The sequence below is a fragment of the Gymnoscopelus microlampas genome (genome assembly GCF_963454915.1).
Source record: "Gymnoscopelus microlampas genome assembly, chromosome: 4".
NCBI lineage: Eukaryota > Metazoa > Chordata > Actinopteri > Myctophiformes > Myctophidae > Gymnoscopelus > Gymnoscopelus microlampas.
Genome location: NC_139941.1, coordinates 33093042 through 33108729, shown reverse-complemented (window position 1 = coordinate 33108729; position 15688 = coordinate 33093042). Strand labels below are relative to the sequence as shown.

At 41.4% G+C, this 15688-nt stretch overlaps 1 protein-coding gene across 3 annotated transcripts in view; it reads right to left on the bottom strand.

Moving 5' to 3' along the window:
- Positions 1–15688, bottom strand: part of abca2 (ATP-binding cassette, sub-family A (ABC1), member 2) — a 100707-nt gene that overhangs the window by 55251 nt on the left and 29768 nt on the right. For 2 of the 3 annotated variants that reach the window (XM_084054241.1, XM_084054242.1), the window contains exons 1-3: positions 6439–6636; positions 3091–3254; positions 1339–1460 (exon numbers count right to left, since the gene is read on the bottom strand). In XM_084054241.1, coding sequence (XP_083910367.1) covers positions 1339–1460; positions 3091–3254; positions 6439–6503 — 351 coding nt within the window. In that variant the 5' untranslated portion in view covers positions 6504–6636. Of the gene's footprint in view, positions 1–1338; positions 1461–3090; positions 3255–6438; positions 6637–15688 lie in introns of those variants that run through there. The other variant, XM_084054243.1, reaches the window with a different exon arrangement.

The window sequence follows — 15688 nt, the reverse complement described above, 5'->3', positions numbered from 1 at the left end:
CTGCTCTACATGTAAAGTGTCTTGAGACAACTTGTTGTGATTTGACACTTTAATTAAAATTGAATTGAATTGAATATCTGTCTTCTAGAGTTTGTTCTTTGTCAAGAACCAGATGCATGTGAGAATAGAAAGAATCTGTAAAAAAAATTGTATGTGTCTGCCCGTATTATATTTTAAGGCACTGGTCATGTGGTCAGTACTCATAGAAAACCCATGATAGATTTTCCCAAGGACATGGAATATTCATGACATGATTAATTACATTTGGAAATGACTGCTGCTTACAGCACTACAGTTATGAATGACTGCTGTACCATGGGTATCATGAGGCATCTGTTAACAGGATACTGTGGCTCTGAGCCCTCACACTGCTGAGTGCTTGTAATGTTGGGGCAATCTTGCAAATGAGGCTCATTGTGTTGAGGCACTCCTTGTAAGTCACTCTGGATAGGAGTTGGATCAGCTGAGTGCCCAAAATGTTCAAGTATAAATATACATAATTATTATGAATGATGGTCTTTCCTGCTCCTATACTCAGGCCAGTATACATTGTTGTATATGTGCTTTTCAAAGAGAATAAAACAAGTTCAAGTTTGTTGTAATTTTATTTTATGATAGACTAAATAAAAATGTGTATGTATTTTTTACTTAGAGTAGCCAATTATTTATTACCCCCTTTTTCTCCCCAATTTAGTCTTCATGCCAATTGATTCCTCCCCACACACATTTCTGTGTTTTCACTACTGTTGTATCCTACTGATTCACCTGCCACTGAGGAGCCCCCACCGAGAGGACGTAGAGCTTTCATCCTACTCCTCCCGCCCAACACTCCCCACTGATAGGTGCCACCCCAGCCCGTAGGAGTATGTGTCAATGATCAATATCGCCCTCCCCTCCCAGCTTACCACGCCCGAACAGGTGCCAAATGTGTTCGCATAGACGCCCGACGGATGCCTGATGCACCACGGTGGATTCGAACCCACAACCTCTGTGGTGGTTGGCAGGGACTTTACCACTGCACCGCCCGAGCACCCAGTACGATAAACCACTGCACCACCTGAGCACCCAGTACGATAAACCACTTAAGCACTATTTTACACTTCGTCATACAACAGTGTCACACAAAAATAGCCTATCTAAAGCCCACAACACATCGCACGATTTTCACGGTGCTATTTTTTGCTATATCTGAAAATAAATGATCAATTAAATGCATTAGTTTAACCCCTGATTTACTTACTGATATCGCAGTAAGTTTAAAATGTAGTTGTAAGAAAAGTCGAGACCAAGGCACAGCAGTGTGAAGGCTATGAAATAACAGGGTAGAGCAGAGCGTACCTCCCTGACGCTGAGAGGTGTTAGTAGAAGCAGGCTGGCTGCATCGTTGGACAGGGAGAGATTCCTGACAAGGAACTGCTGGAAAACTGATTGGTTCTTCAATATACTTGCCAGGGTGAAGGCTGGAGGGGAGCATACATACAGTAAGAAATACACACAACATCAGGCATCACACTGTATACACAATAGTACAAATATGTGTTGTTAAGAAGAGGTATATTTTAACCCATTCAATCCGGGAACACATCTACAAATGTCTTCTAAATCTAAACAGTTTTCTGAAAACCGTAACGTACTGTATGTTGCTAAATCGGTGGTGCTAAAACATTTTCATGTCAAAGACACCCAAAATGATATGTATTTGGCCGCCGACCCCCATCTCAAAATATTTTGTTCCAGGGACCCCCAGAAGCAAAGATTTGAGTCAACAATGTTCCCTTTAAAAATATACTGTACATATATTCAAATATTTGCACAAATGTACAAGCTCATAGCGCGGCACTCAGTGCCACGCTATGAACTTGTATATCTGTTATTTTTGAATAGCCAAAGTATAAAATAATGGTTATAGCTAAAATCGAAAATGACACAGATGCTTTCCCAGATTGAATGGGTTAAGAAGAGGTATATTTTAAAGGCAAAGATCTTCAGACTGAACATCAAAGCATAATTTAGCCAATTTTCCATTATAGGTCATAGTAGATACATGTTTACAATGTCCATAATACCTGTATCAATGTACTGTATCTCTATATCACTGTAGTGAGCGCTGAGCAGCTTAGGTTACTACCATCACACAATGGCGTATTTTGACATCATTGGGTGGTGGACAAACTACAGGCAGAGTTTGAACCGTATGTGGCTGCAGACCGTGGAACAAACATGAATTTAGTAACCTAACCATCTCACAAGCCATGTTCTGATGTTCAATTTCCATTGTGTTCATCCTGTGGACTACATTGTTTTATTGTCCTAATTTAGTTTGTGTGCCAATTCCCTCGTGTGTAGTCCCTGCCACTAGCCCGTACAGTAGGTCATGTGGGAGGGTGTAGACAACCACTTGTCTCATCTGATACATATGAAGTCAGCAGCCGCTTCTTCTCATCTGATAGTGAGGAGTTTCACCAGGAGGTTTATAATAACGGATGATGAGGAACATGCTAGTCCTCTCAGTTCCCCATACCCTCAACTCAAGTTGTAAATAGTGTATATGTCTCTGCTGATGAGAATCTTAATGCAGACATTGTCGGTAGAGCTCTGCAGAACTAAAATTTCTCCAGAAATATAGTACAGTGAGCATTGTCTTGCTTCAACTGACAACATTCACCATCAGCAATGATTCCACAACTACAAGTAGATATGTATATAAGTATAAGATCAACACAATCAAACCAAAAAATGACTTATTTTCTATCAATTACATGCCCCATGAAGCCTTGAATTCATGCCGATTCTTTTGTTTTTGTTGCATTCCTAAGCCAATAATTTGATGACCGGCGGCGGTGTCTCCGGTAGGAGACTCAAAAAGTATCCTTTTGAGTCTCCTATTGACCGATGACCCGGTCATCAAATTATTGGCTTAGGAATGTAACAGAAACTAAATAATCTGCATGAATTCAAGGCTACATGGGGCGTGTAATTGATAGAAAATAAGTAATTTCTTGGGTGAACTACTCCTTTAAACTCTGCTTAATTAATCATCTCACCTAAGACCGATAGCCCACTCCCCCAAAAAACATGTGCCTTCCAGACCTTGGCTGCTATTGTACAAGAGATCCAGCGGTGTTGTGTCAGAGCTCAGGCTGTCCAGGTGCTGCTGAAGAGATTCCAGCTCCTGGCCCAGTCCAGGCCGCTCTGCAGTAAACAGGTGGTTCTGCTCCACAACCTCACTGATCCGCTCCAACAACTGGGACACACTGAGGGAGGAAGTGTGTGAGTGAGTGGGAGATGTTCGGTTATTCATGTATTCTCAATTTACCATGTTCGTGACATGCGTACCTTTGCACATATTATGTTAATTGCACATAAGCATAATTTGTGCAGATCCTGGATGTGTTCTTTCTGTATTTAATGCGACCTTTGTACACTTTTCCGTGCCGCTGTGCCAATTCGATTACAGTTCCATGTATTTTATTTGGGACTGTATTTCTACTCTGCCGCTGCATGTATCTGCATAATGGGCCCACAGGAACCGTGCATTTTTCTTATCTTGTGCCATTTTTCAGAGAATAGATGGTTGTACTATTGTACTCTAAACACCATGCTGGGGGTGCCAAAGCTCTGAATCAGTGCATTAGTTGCAGCTGTGCCTCAGGGACAATGTTAACAGCCCATCGAGAATTGCCCGCTGTCTGTTCTTCAGTGACTGTGCTTAATATACATTTGTTACTCACTGAAGTAAAGACGGTCTTCAAGCTAAAAGACTTATGCACAGTGGCAATAGTCTCTGTTTTCCAATGTTTGTCTAAACAGCACATTTTTCCACACATCTTATTGTAACAATTTCTGCCCATGCACGTATTTCTTCTTTGGCATTTTCTACAAATATGTTGTACTTGCATTTTTACTCACCAGATAATTATTCTTCAATGTTAAATATTTTGTCACCGTTTGTTGTTAGTTTATTTATACTTTTTTGGTGATCACTTTTCCTTTATTTTTCAAAATGTACAACAATACATACAAATCATTGTTCATAAGGAAAATATTTGTAACATAAAGAATGAGGAAGAAATAAACTAGAAAGGGCTGATCCCCAGAGCACATATCTCCACCAGGCTGGGTTGCCTAGCCAGGGCAAAACCAGCCCTCTTATCTGTGTTTCCGAGAGTTCCTTCGAAATGTCTGTGAAATGTCTTGTTTGGTCCTCAGCTTTAAGAGAAGTCCATCTAACACAGCATTAGACATCGACTCAACTACAGATTCATCTTGGGTTTTCTGAGAAATCTGTCTTCGAATTAGCATAAACCCTGAAGCCAGGAGTTGTTGAGTCGTGACTCTTGTTACTGTCATTTTTACGAAGCATTTTGCTTGCAGGTAAATGAGTATTAGAACTGGTAACTGCTGTGATTCAAGTCACAAATAACACGGATGTCAATGGTTAAAAGCATGGTGCTGGAGCACTCAGTTCAAGCAGCTTCCTGTGTTCGCTATGTAACGTGCATGAAAAGATAAACTATTTCTAAATGTAATCTGACGCATTCACAAATGAGTGAAAAGTGAAGTTTCACGACTGATAAACAACTGTGCAAAAATATATTCATTAACAAAAGTTGGAGAATAGAGACCATTGCAATGGTGGAGAACAGTGAGTAAGTTTAATAAGCTTAGTCTTTGAAGTACAGAAATTCTCTATTGGCTGTTAAATGGTCCCTGACGGGGCCTTAGTGAAGCACTGAATCAGAGCTCATACCTTAGCGGTTTGTCACAGGTCCCGTATTATACATCATTCCCCTTCTATGATCAATGATCTTTCCTGTCTCTTAAGTAATGTTCTATTGAATAAAGTAGAAAAACAATCATCTTCAAAACATGGCTGGCTGGCAAAATAGTGAAATTGAACAGTGGATTTTGTAATTTACCAGCTATGAAAGAGGGGAGGAATGTAATTGAGGTAGAAGAAGAGGGGATATTAATCACAGATATGGAGGGAAGGACGTTGGGAGAGAAGGAACTAGAGCTGGAGGGAGAAAAGAAGAAAGGGAGGGAGAAGCAGGGTGGCAAGGAGCATGGCATCAAAGAGATGTTGATAGGACATTGTGTGCGTGCGCGCGTGTGTGTGTGTGTGTGTGTGTGTGTGTGTGTGTGTGTGTGTGTGTGTGTGTGTGTGTGTGTGTGTGTGTGTGTGTGTGTGTGTGTGTGTGTGTGTGTGCGTGAGTGTGTGCGTGAGTGTGTGCGTGCGTGCATGTGAGTGAGTGAGTGTGTGTGTGTGTGTGTATGTGCTAAAGAAGTGTAAATAAAAGTTGGTTGAAATGTTATGACAGGGTTGTAGATAAAGCACAACTTTAATAGAGGAATGGTGTTGTTTGATATATTGGTGTCTGACTTAATCAATCCAACATTTTAGAGAGAGACAGAAAGAGACAGAGTGAGAGAGAGAGAGCAGCAAAGGAAAGACTGATCAATCAGAAAGTGAGACAGAATTTAAGAGGCAATGTAAATAAACAAAACAACCCCTAACCCTATCTAACCCCATACCATCTAAGTGTGCATGCCAATTCCACATTCTGATTCTGTGTGTGTGTTCAAATGGTGGGTCTGACTATGTGGATATGCATATAGGGTATGATGGTGGTGCATGTTATGACTGTAGGATTTTCTATCCGTCTGTGTCAATGCCTGTGTCTGATGGTAGTCACTTGGCAACCACCCAGTTGGCACTTTGCCCCCTGCTGAGCTTAAACATGCACTCACCAGCACCATGTGACCATGAGAGATGCAGCAGATGCACCATTATGTTTGTTTCAGTCACTTGAAAGGGATCCAATTCCAATTCAACCAGTTTAACTTAATTGTGTTCCCTTCAACTGTTATAGTTGCCTTTTTCATTATACTGAACGGGGTTATCAGGGTAGGGTTTCTACTTTCTACCCCAATATGGTTCACTCTTTAACTGTATGGTGTTAAGCTTCAATGATAGCTACTTTCAATTGTTTAAATCAGTGGTTTTCAACCCTTTTCAAATCAAGGTTCATTATTTATTTGGCATTTGAGCCACAGACCACCATTTCATGACATTCAAAGACCTAAAACGTAGAATATTTTGTTATCGTTGGATAAGATTTTGTCCACAATTCCATGCTATATTGATGTTGGTACCATAGGAGAGATAACAGGCAAACGTTGATCAAAATAACAATTCTTCTACATTCTCTAATTGTGTAAACTTCTTGTAAATTAAGTACTGCAGATGTTTAACAATAATTTAACTGAGCGTTAAAGATCTGTAAGGGTCCATTTGGTTACCAACTCTCCATCATTTAGCTGGGGACCACCTGGAACCCCCTCAAGGACCACTGGTGGTCCCCGGACCACTGGTTGAGAACCTCTGGTTTAAATAAATGAATGAATAAATAAAATAAAACAACAGAGTGGACTCACGTAGAGTTCTTGTACTGTAGGAAGCCAAACTCATCCCGCTGTCCATCCGGACACAGTGACTGCATAATGGGAATGATGCCCGCCGAGGTGAGCGGGGCTGAACTGTAGAAGGCTAGAGGAAGAAAAGAGAGATGGTACAAGGACGGGAGGGAGGGAGGAAAGAAGAACGGAGAGCGAGAGAAACAAACAAAAACACAAACAGAGAAAGGAGATGGACAAAAGAAAGGAGGCAGGGAAGTGGCAGGGAGAGGAGAATGTATTGGAACAGAATGGGATGGAAGGGAGGGCAAAGACAGAGGACGGATGAAAGAAGGAGATATCGGGCGGAGAGGAGAGAGGGGTGTACGGAGGAGATTAGGGTTAACAAGCAGGGAGGTCAGGGAGTGTAGTGGTCAATAAAAGAAAAAAAACAAGATCAAAGATCAAAACCAAACGATGAAAAATGGAAGAGAAAGAGGAGGAGAAAGTTAAGAGTTAGAGAGAAAGAGAGCAACATGGCAGGCAAGCCATCACAGATACGACAGCACAGCAGCTAATGGCCAGAGAGACTCTCAGATGTCAAGGACCAATAAATAGTGCTTTCATCATTCTGTCGCACAAAATGGCCTCGTGATATTGTTCTTTTTTTGTCTGCACTGTTAATGCTGGCTGGACAAGCTTTCGCCCCCAGAGAGGGTGATAGAGAAAGAGAGATGGAGTGTGTGTGTCTGTATGTGAGAGAAAGAGAGACGGGAAGAACAGGTACAGGAAAAAAATACATTGGCTCTTGGTAACACACACAATATGTAATTTCATGGTTACCAATGCAAGGGTTTTTCGGTGTTTTTTCTGCTAGCTGCTTATATCCTCCCACAGGGAAGAGGAGAAAAAGAAATGCTCTCCATTCTCCTCTGGCTATCCCTCTCTCATATTAGTCTGTCCTCCAGCGGCTTTAAATAATTGGAGTGCTATCAGCTATATAAATACACTTATGCTTTCCATTTACATTTTGGGCATTCAGCTGACATTCTTATCCAGCGTGACTTTGCACAACAAATGCAAGAATTACACTTCTGTTCACATACAAATGTCAAGCAATTCATAGTAAGAAATACAAGAGTAAATGCTAAGAGAAGTACTGTAGAAGAAGTTTACCCACAATATACTGTAGATACAGCGTTGGACAGTTTACCCCTTTTTCCCCCTTTTGAGCGAGTATATTTATTTCTAAATTAACTGAACTTTGAGTTTTTCAAGTTTTTTTTCCAGTGTAGCCTACTGTAATCCGCTGTAGATTTTTCTCTTGAGCTCAAGCTCTTTGGGAGCCTTGAGCACCCTCCCATTTCATTAGTGTAGAAGTTATGAAAGGTGTCAGCAGCCTCTGCAGCTATCCAAACTACTCAAGAGCCTGACCAACATATCAGTCTTAACGATATAGCAGTCATTATTTGACTTTGACAACATCGTTATCGGCAGTTATGCAGCCGGTGTGTCACGATTTTGTACCACTTCTTTCAACCTTTCAGTTGGGCATGTCTTTCTTAGTGAAAATTCGATCTACAAGCTCACAATGTGTTGTAGATCGGCTATTTTTGAAAATGGGGCTTAAGTGTTTAAATAAAAATAGAATTGTTCTCAAATAGAAATTTTAATCAAATTTAGGTTTTTCAAATTGATTAGAAAATGGTGCACTTTTTGAGAAAATATCGGTAGTCTCGGACTCTCCACTACACGGTAAATGTTGTACACCTTTTATAAATGTGCACTTGAACTTTAAAAAAAAAAGATGTATTTTGGGGATTTTTATGCCTTTATTCGATAGGGCAGTAGGCTGAAACGAGGAGAGAGAGACAGGGAGTGACACGCAGCAAAGGCCGTTGGGATCGGGACTCGAACTGCGACACGCTGTCAGGCTACACTGAGCCTAGGCGCCTGGACTGCTACACCAGCGGTCCAGGCCTGTGCACTTGAACTTGAAGTTTCCGACAGAGGGCAAGGGTTCTGTATGCAACTGTACCTCAGGTGCTTCTTCCAACACAGAGGAATGGGCACAGATGTAAAAGAACAAAAGTAGGTACAGCATACAGTAGCGCTTTGTCACTGTCAGTATAGTGTGTACACACACAGTACACAACACTGGACCTTTGGGCGTCTGGTCTAGGCACCAAATGTTTTTAAGGCCCTCCCTTTATTCATGTCCATTCCTCAAAAAAGTTATTTTCAGTATGCTTAGCAATTAATAAGCGAAACCCCCTCTGTGCTGAATAGATTTGATCCGATGGAATAGAAACGATGGGTAAATTGCTGATGGATATTCCCTACACCCTGATCCCATTGAATTCTCTATTAAACTTAGAGACACCTAGCCTAGTCAAATACAAATCTAGAAACCTTGCGAAAGGAACTGTCTGTTCCTCTAAAAATAAATGGGACCAATAAATGACTTTTTATTGCAATAATAAAAAGCTCAAGCATTTTGTCTGTTCTGTAGATTGGAAAAATCTATAAAACATAATATTGTTAAAATAAAAAGCTCAAGCAATGAATAATTTGCTGATTGATATTGCACCCTTCATAAATTATAGCACACATTTACAACTGCTTTTTAATCATGGGTCTTTCCTTTTTATTCAGCACTGTTCACTGCACACTGGGCACTTTGAAAAATGATAGGAACTATACAGGACTTCACAGTCTGCTGGCCATACTCAGAGACGGTAGTATTGGTCACTTGTTTGAGACTTCCCTCAGAGATTTTATAACCCCACTGCACTTCCTAATCAAGCAAAGCACATTCAGCAACAGTAAAGGTGTTTCATAATCAACAACTGTCACAATGATGCGAGAAAAAAGAACTGTCCCCTGTCAGTAACAAAAGTTGTATAGTCGCAAACATTCGTCACTGGCTGTCTTACATTTTCATTGGTTTGCTCGGCCAAAGTGTTCAGTTGTTGCCAATGACATATCAAAGAAAGTGGCCATCTTTTCCTTTACATAAAACTATCTGGAGTATGAACCGGAGGCTTTCAGCTTGTTGCCATGGAGATGACAACTGAGAGTTGTCAAAGGACAGCTCATGAAAAAGACGTCTCCAGACACTTTATTTGAGCATAAATGCCTCAGTGTTTTTTTGTACTACATCTATTAACTCCTGTCTTAAGAGTATATAACGACATTAATATCTGGATGGATGGCCCTCGCTGTGGATGGGGAGGGGAGAATGATAGTTAATGTAGATGTGTATCTTTTTAGCTTGTCAGTCTTGTTAGACTAACAGTACTGTAAGTCAAAGTAATGATTCATCCAGTGCATTGATATAGGCCTATTACCAGTAAGACTCCCTAATCGGGAGATAAGCGACCGTAGGTCACATGTATACAGAAGAGGGCTGTAACGGCGATTGGTTCCTAGTTGTGTGGGCAATGGATAGTTTTGTTTGGAGGCGGCAGTGTCTTACCAGGAATGTTTGTCTGAAGTCCTGAAAGAAAGAAAAGCTGCGGGAAGGTTTCAGCAGTCGTATGGCAGACCAAAAGCAAAGGTGTGCAGGCAAGAGCTGTTGGTGTGTGTGTGTGTGGTGTGGGAGAGAGAGTGTGTTTATAGGGGAAAGGAGGGATTGTTTGTGGGGGGCAAGCCCCCGAGTTAGGGCATTTTATGTGAGCTGCAGTGGCAGGGGGTCCTCCACTGGGGGCGCCACCACTTTTGCATCCGTTGTGGAGCACCAGGCGTGGGTGGTCCCCGGGAATGCCCCGTGAGCAGCCCCGTTGGGGTGGTCATTTGGTAATTTGTCCACATGTGCTCATTTTTTACACTTGGGGGTCCCCGAGGCAGCTGGGGGTCCCTGGAGCTCCGGGGGTCCTTGGAGGGTGTAGTTTGGCAGGTAAGGAGTGTGTGTGCAAAATGTGGCATGGATCGGGGCAATGGGTGCGGAGATATGAGCAGGGCAAAAGTGTGACGTGTGTGACGGAGTGACGGAGTGACGGACGGACACCTGGAGCAGCTTTCTGTAGTAAGTGCGACCTACGGTCGCAATTAACCCACCAAGACCGGGAACGCATCTGTGTCATTTTAAGATTTCTTTTCCTATTCAAAAATAGCCTAGTCCCTCCACGTGCCAGAGCCTCTCCTCTCCCCCAGTCCCGGCAGAGTAGTTCCGGAGAAGCGGATTGAGTGGCCCTGTCTTGTCCTAAGAGGACTGACCGTGGGTAGTTACTGGGAAGTAAGTCGGGGCTTGATCAACCCCGGCTTGGTCACCTGGGCGAGGGTGTATGTTGAGAGACCCGAAACACCCGTTGACCCCACGCTACAACACTGATGATACGTCCCAGGTGCATCCATGTGATGTTTTTTCATTATATATCTGCTATTTTTGAAAAATCTGAACATTTGTGCAAATCTTTTAATGTATATTTTTTTAAGGAACATTTGTAAAATATTTTGTTTTCCAGAAGCAAAGATTTGAGTACCAGTGTTCACTTTAAAAATATATATATTCAAAGATTTGCACACATTTATACGATAAAAAAAAAAAAAAAGCAGATCTACAAGCTCATAGCGTGGCACTCGGTGCCACGCTGTATGAGCTTATGAGTATATCTGCTATTTTTGAATAGCCAAAGAAATCTTAAAATGACACATATTCGTTCCCGGATTGAATGGGTTAATACACTTTTAAGAGACAGTTATTGTCTGTTGGCTTTCTGGGGACAGATGAGTCTTTATGTCTCTTTGTTGGCAAGTGAAGACTATCAGAAAGGCCCTCACAGTTTGTGTTGTGGGCTAATAGAGCCTGAATGGAATGATCGCTATAAGATTTAACATGATCCTCAACAGCTACAGTATGATAATAATTGTGTCCCATTTAGTTGTTGTTGTTGTGTTTGCTACAGTACAACTGCACATAGCACATAGGTAATATATGTCTTCTGTACTACTATCTCCTGTGACTATTAGGAGCAGTGGATCCCATTAACATGGCGTCCAGAAGTGTCTTGCTCAGGGACACTTCGATACATAGACTGGGCAGACTGGGGGCGAACCGGTGACCTTCCTAGATGGCCTCTCTACCCACTTAGCTACAGCTGCCCTATATCCATCCTGTTTTTGTCTTTTAACAAATCACTTTACCCTTTAACTTTAGCTGTACGTGCTCATTCCTTGCCAGCTAGATGCCTAAAATGTAATGTAGACTTCAGCATATACTTCAGAAAACCAGTTTTAAGTGATGTGTTAACGGTCTTTGTTGCGGTCCCATGTGCATCCCTTCCATGCCAACCATGACAGAACTTCCCCACCTGCCCTGTCTCTCTTTCAGTCTCCCTACTCTCTGTATTAAAAACAAAAAAAACATTGTAAAGTAGAGTGGACTCCCTGCCCTCCTGTACGCACACCACATGCATCATCAAGCAATAAATCAAGAAAAGGAATCAATAACCAGTGGCCAACCTACTCGCCATCTAAAAGTAAATGTGAACCGCAAGCGAGGAACATTCACAGACATCTGTCACCTCTCTGGCCAATGAGCTGAAGATTAAGGTCATGTTGTCAGTGGAGCGCACACCAGTTGTTAAATAAAAGGTCAGTGGGAGAGGGGAGGGGCTGGGCAGTGGAAATCAGCTGTTGAATTGCAGTATGGAATAGGGATGGGACGATAATCGTTATTATATAACCCTCTAGAATTGGTAAAACTCACCTGTAAAGAACATACTTGATACAGTATTTTTTTCACTCTCTAAATCTCTTTGGCAAAAATAGTCGATCATTTAGAACATTTGGCAAATGTTGGCAAAAATAGCCGATCTACAAGCTCACAGCACGTCACGTTGCGACGCGTTGTGAGCTTGTAGATCTTCTATTTTGGCAAATGTTCCACCCCCAGACTGTGGATGCTGGGGTTCACAAAAGTGGCATTTTAAGAGTTTTTTAAGCATACAGTATTTTGATTATCGTGATAATATCGTAAATCGCAATTATTTCGGTCACAATAATCGATGACTTGAAATTTTCATATCGTCCCATCCCTAGTATGGAACCAGGATGGTTTGAGGAGCTCTAACTGTATGTCACAGGAGCTGGACTGAACATCAGGAAAAATAAATTAGAAGCTGTCATCACAGAGACAGACATACAGTATGAGTCAGACAGCAATAGAGTACCGAAGTCCTGACGTCACTCGCTCATCCCCTGGGTCACAGAGGTTTTTTCTCAACGGAAAATCACATTGGGTCATCTTAGAGTCGTCTCATATAAGAATTATGGTCCAAAAATAAACACATTGTCCCAGCGCTAGTGTCAGGGAGGTGGATCTGTTTACGATCGTTTACGATAGTCAGTCACTCATATTTGATACAGTCTGTTTCTGGCGAATTCAGAATGGGGGGGGGGGTGACCCAGGTAGGATGGCATCCTACGTGACCCAGGTAGGATGCGTAAATTACGTTAGACTTCAGTGCTATATTAAGATTCAATTACACACAGTAAGACAGAAACACCTGGACAAGCTAGGGCTGCACTAATATAAATTGTAAAAATGAAAGAATTGCATTTTTCAAACAGCAAGAGGCTTTGTCTCAGAGGGAGAGATGCAACCTGCCAGAAAGCTTTCTAAACATGGTGTTCTGGTGGTGTGTTGAAACTCTGGCAGGACGTTCATATTATTCAAACTGATTAAATCTTAAGCATACAGTACAGTTTTAAATATGGAATGAAGAAAGCCTAGACAAAATTGTATCTACGTGTATTCCATATTGTACATAATCAGCAAAACATAAAAATAGAAATCCCAATGGATTGGTTTGGACTATATTCATTGTACAGCCATAACGCAGGTGCATCGTCACATGTGTACCATTTTGTTTTAGAGGTGAAATGCAGTTTTAGATTTGTTAGCATAATATATATATATATATACACAAACACACTGTATATATTTTGCACAACTCATGTTTTTTCGTTCAGCGAGCATGTTTTTCTATGGCCAGGTGTCATTAGTGTGCATGTTTCCAAGCAGACTATTAATCAGTCTAAACACAGCAGTCATTTTGTTTTAGAGCATACACTATATGCCAAAAAGTTTACACTTTTTTGTAAGTAGGTGATGAAGTAGGTCCCATATCATCTCTAAACTGATCATGTGTGTTCATGTAAAACATGCTTCTTGTCCATCTATTATAGGACCACAATGGAAACAAGCCCTCAAGGCTTTTTGTGTTATCCTTTTAGCGTTGCTTGCGTAATTGTACTTGCTGTAATGTTTGCAATTTGTTAATAAAGTATTCAATCAATCAGTCAAATGAATCCCTTTCGAACTGGATATTTAAATTAAATGCTGCAGCATACTCCAGACTAGAGCTTTGTGCGGGACTATTTTCTGCACCCATTCTTCACCATTACTGCCCAAGAATATATGAGAGAGAGAGAGAGAGAGAGAGAGAGAGAGAGAGAGAGAGAGAGAGAGAGAGAGAGAGAGAGAGAGAGAGAGAGAGAGAGAGAGAGAGAGAGAGAGAGAGAGAGAGAGAGAGAGAGAGAGAGAGAGAGATTACAGCACCATGGACAGCGACACAGTGAGCTGGGCTTAGGCGACTGCTCAACAGTAGGTTATAATTGATAGATACGTATACTGTACCTAACCATGTTTTGAAGGTACGTTCTCCTCTGCATTTACTAACAATTGAGAAATGCGTCAGACCTTTTTATTGCTTTGCTTCTGCATTGTTATCTCCAGCTTTGATCTTCTTCAGGCACTTTATTGCGGGACAGTGTGGGACCCACAGTTTTTCAAACAACTTCAAACAACACCAAACTTTTTCCGGCTTTGGCAAGGCTTTCTGAACTGAACAAAGTAAGAGGACAAATTTATTTTATACTCGCAACCGCTCAGCTCTATGTTATGAAAGTTAGACCCCACCCACACTGTAGTGTGTCTAGTAGCAACAGCAAGCAACAGTGGTTTGATCCACTGTTTTTTATTTTATAATTTTTGCCACAGAGTTTTTGCTATTTCTGGCAAAGGATGTGTTTATAGTCACTCAGAGAGGAATTACAAAGGTGATTGTACAACCTCCTCAGCCAATCTCTCTTCAAAACTATCTGCTGGCAGCTTTGGGCAGAATGCGGAAACAAAAAAAAATAAATCACACCCACCTTCCAATTCTGATCAATCACACATGATGTTCAGCTAACTGAGGTATTTGGCAAGTTATAATCTCGGAGGTGCAAGATTTTCGATTTTTGATTTTCATTTTGTTCTTATTGATCTGCCGAAGCTGAACAAAGTTCATGTTCATTTGGAGTATGCTACAGGCTTAACAGCACAATCTGCAGTGCTAATTTATTCATTTGTAACTTTGTAACTTATTTAAATCACAGTGTGGTGAATTGTGTGTGTATAGTTTGCCTGGAAGCAGTAAACCAGGGTACAATGAGGCTGTTCAGCAGCATCTTGATACATTGTGTTATTGGATCTGTTCTGTGGAGGTGACAGATCTGGGCCCAGTGGATTGGGTAGAACTTTGTCAGCACGGAGCTGACAACATGCAGACAGGTGACGCCATTAGGAAGAAGAAACACACTCGCAAGTGGAGATCATATTTCAACAACACACAGACACATGATGCACTACGGCACAAATGAATCTACGCACACTTGCACACTGGTGCTTGTGTGTGTGTGCGTGGAAATACACACACAGGTCTGGTGGCACTCACAGACTTATAGATACACACATATGCATGTTGGCAGCAACATGAGGACATAGTACTGACACACACAGACTTATAGATACACACATAGGCATGTTGACAGCAACATGAGGACATACTGACATACACACAGAAACACACCCTCCATCAGGCAGGATTAATCCTTGTTGAGGAAATGAAAGGATTAAATTTGTCATGAATGAGTGAGTCAGTCAGGATCAAGATGGGAGATAAAAAAGAGTGACTTTGACACTTACACACTGCTCCATCCAGCATGCAGTCAACATACAGCATGCACCGTCACAAAAAAACAACGGAAAAATTACAGAGAAACCGAGAAGAGAGACAGATGGAGAGAAAGAACAGTTGAAACAAAGACAGAAATACAAATGGAAAAAGACAAGAAAAAGGCAGATCAATAAAAGAAAAATACAAAACAATGGACAAATAAATTGGGTGCAACAGACGATGACAGTGCAACGAAACCCAAAACATCCAAAAGGATGGGATACACATTACTAATGTCTCTAGAAATTAATGTGTATCACACATCAATAAGTCTTTAATTATGCACA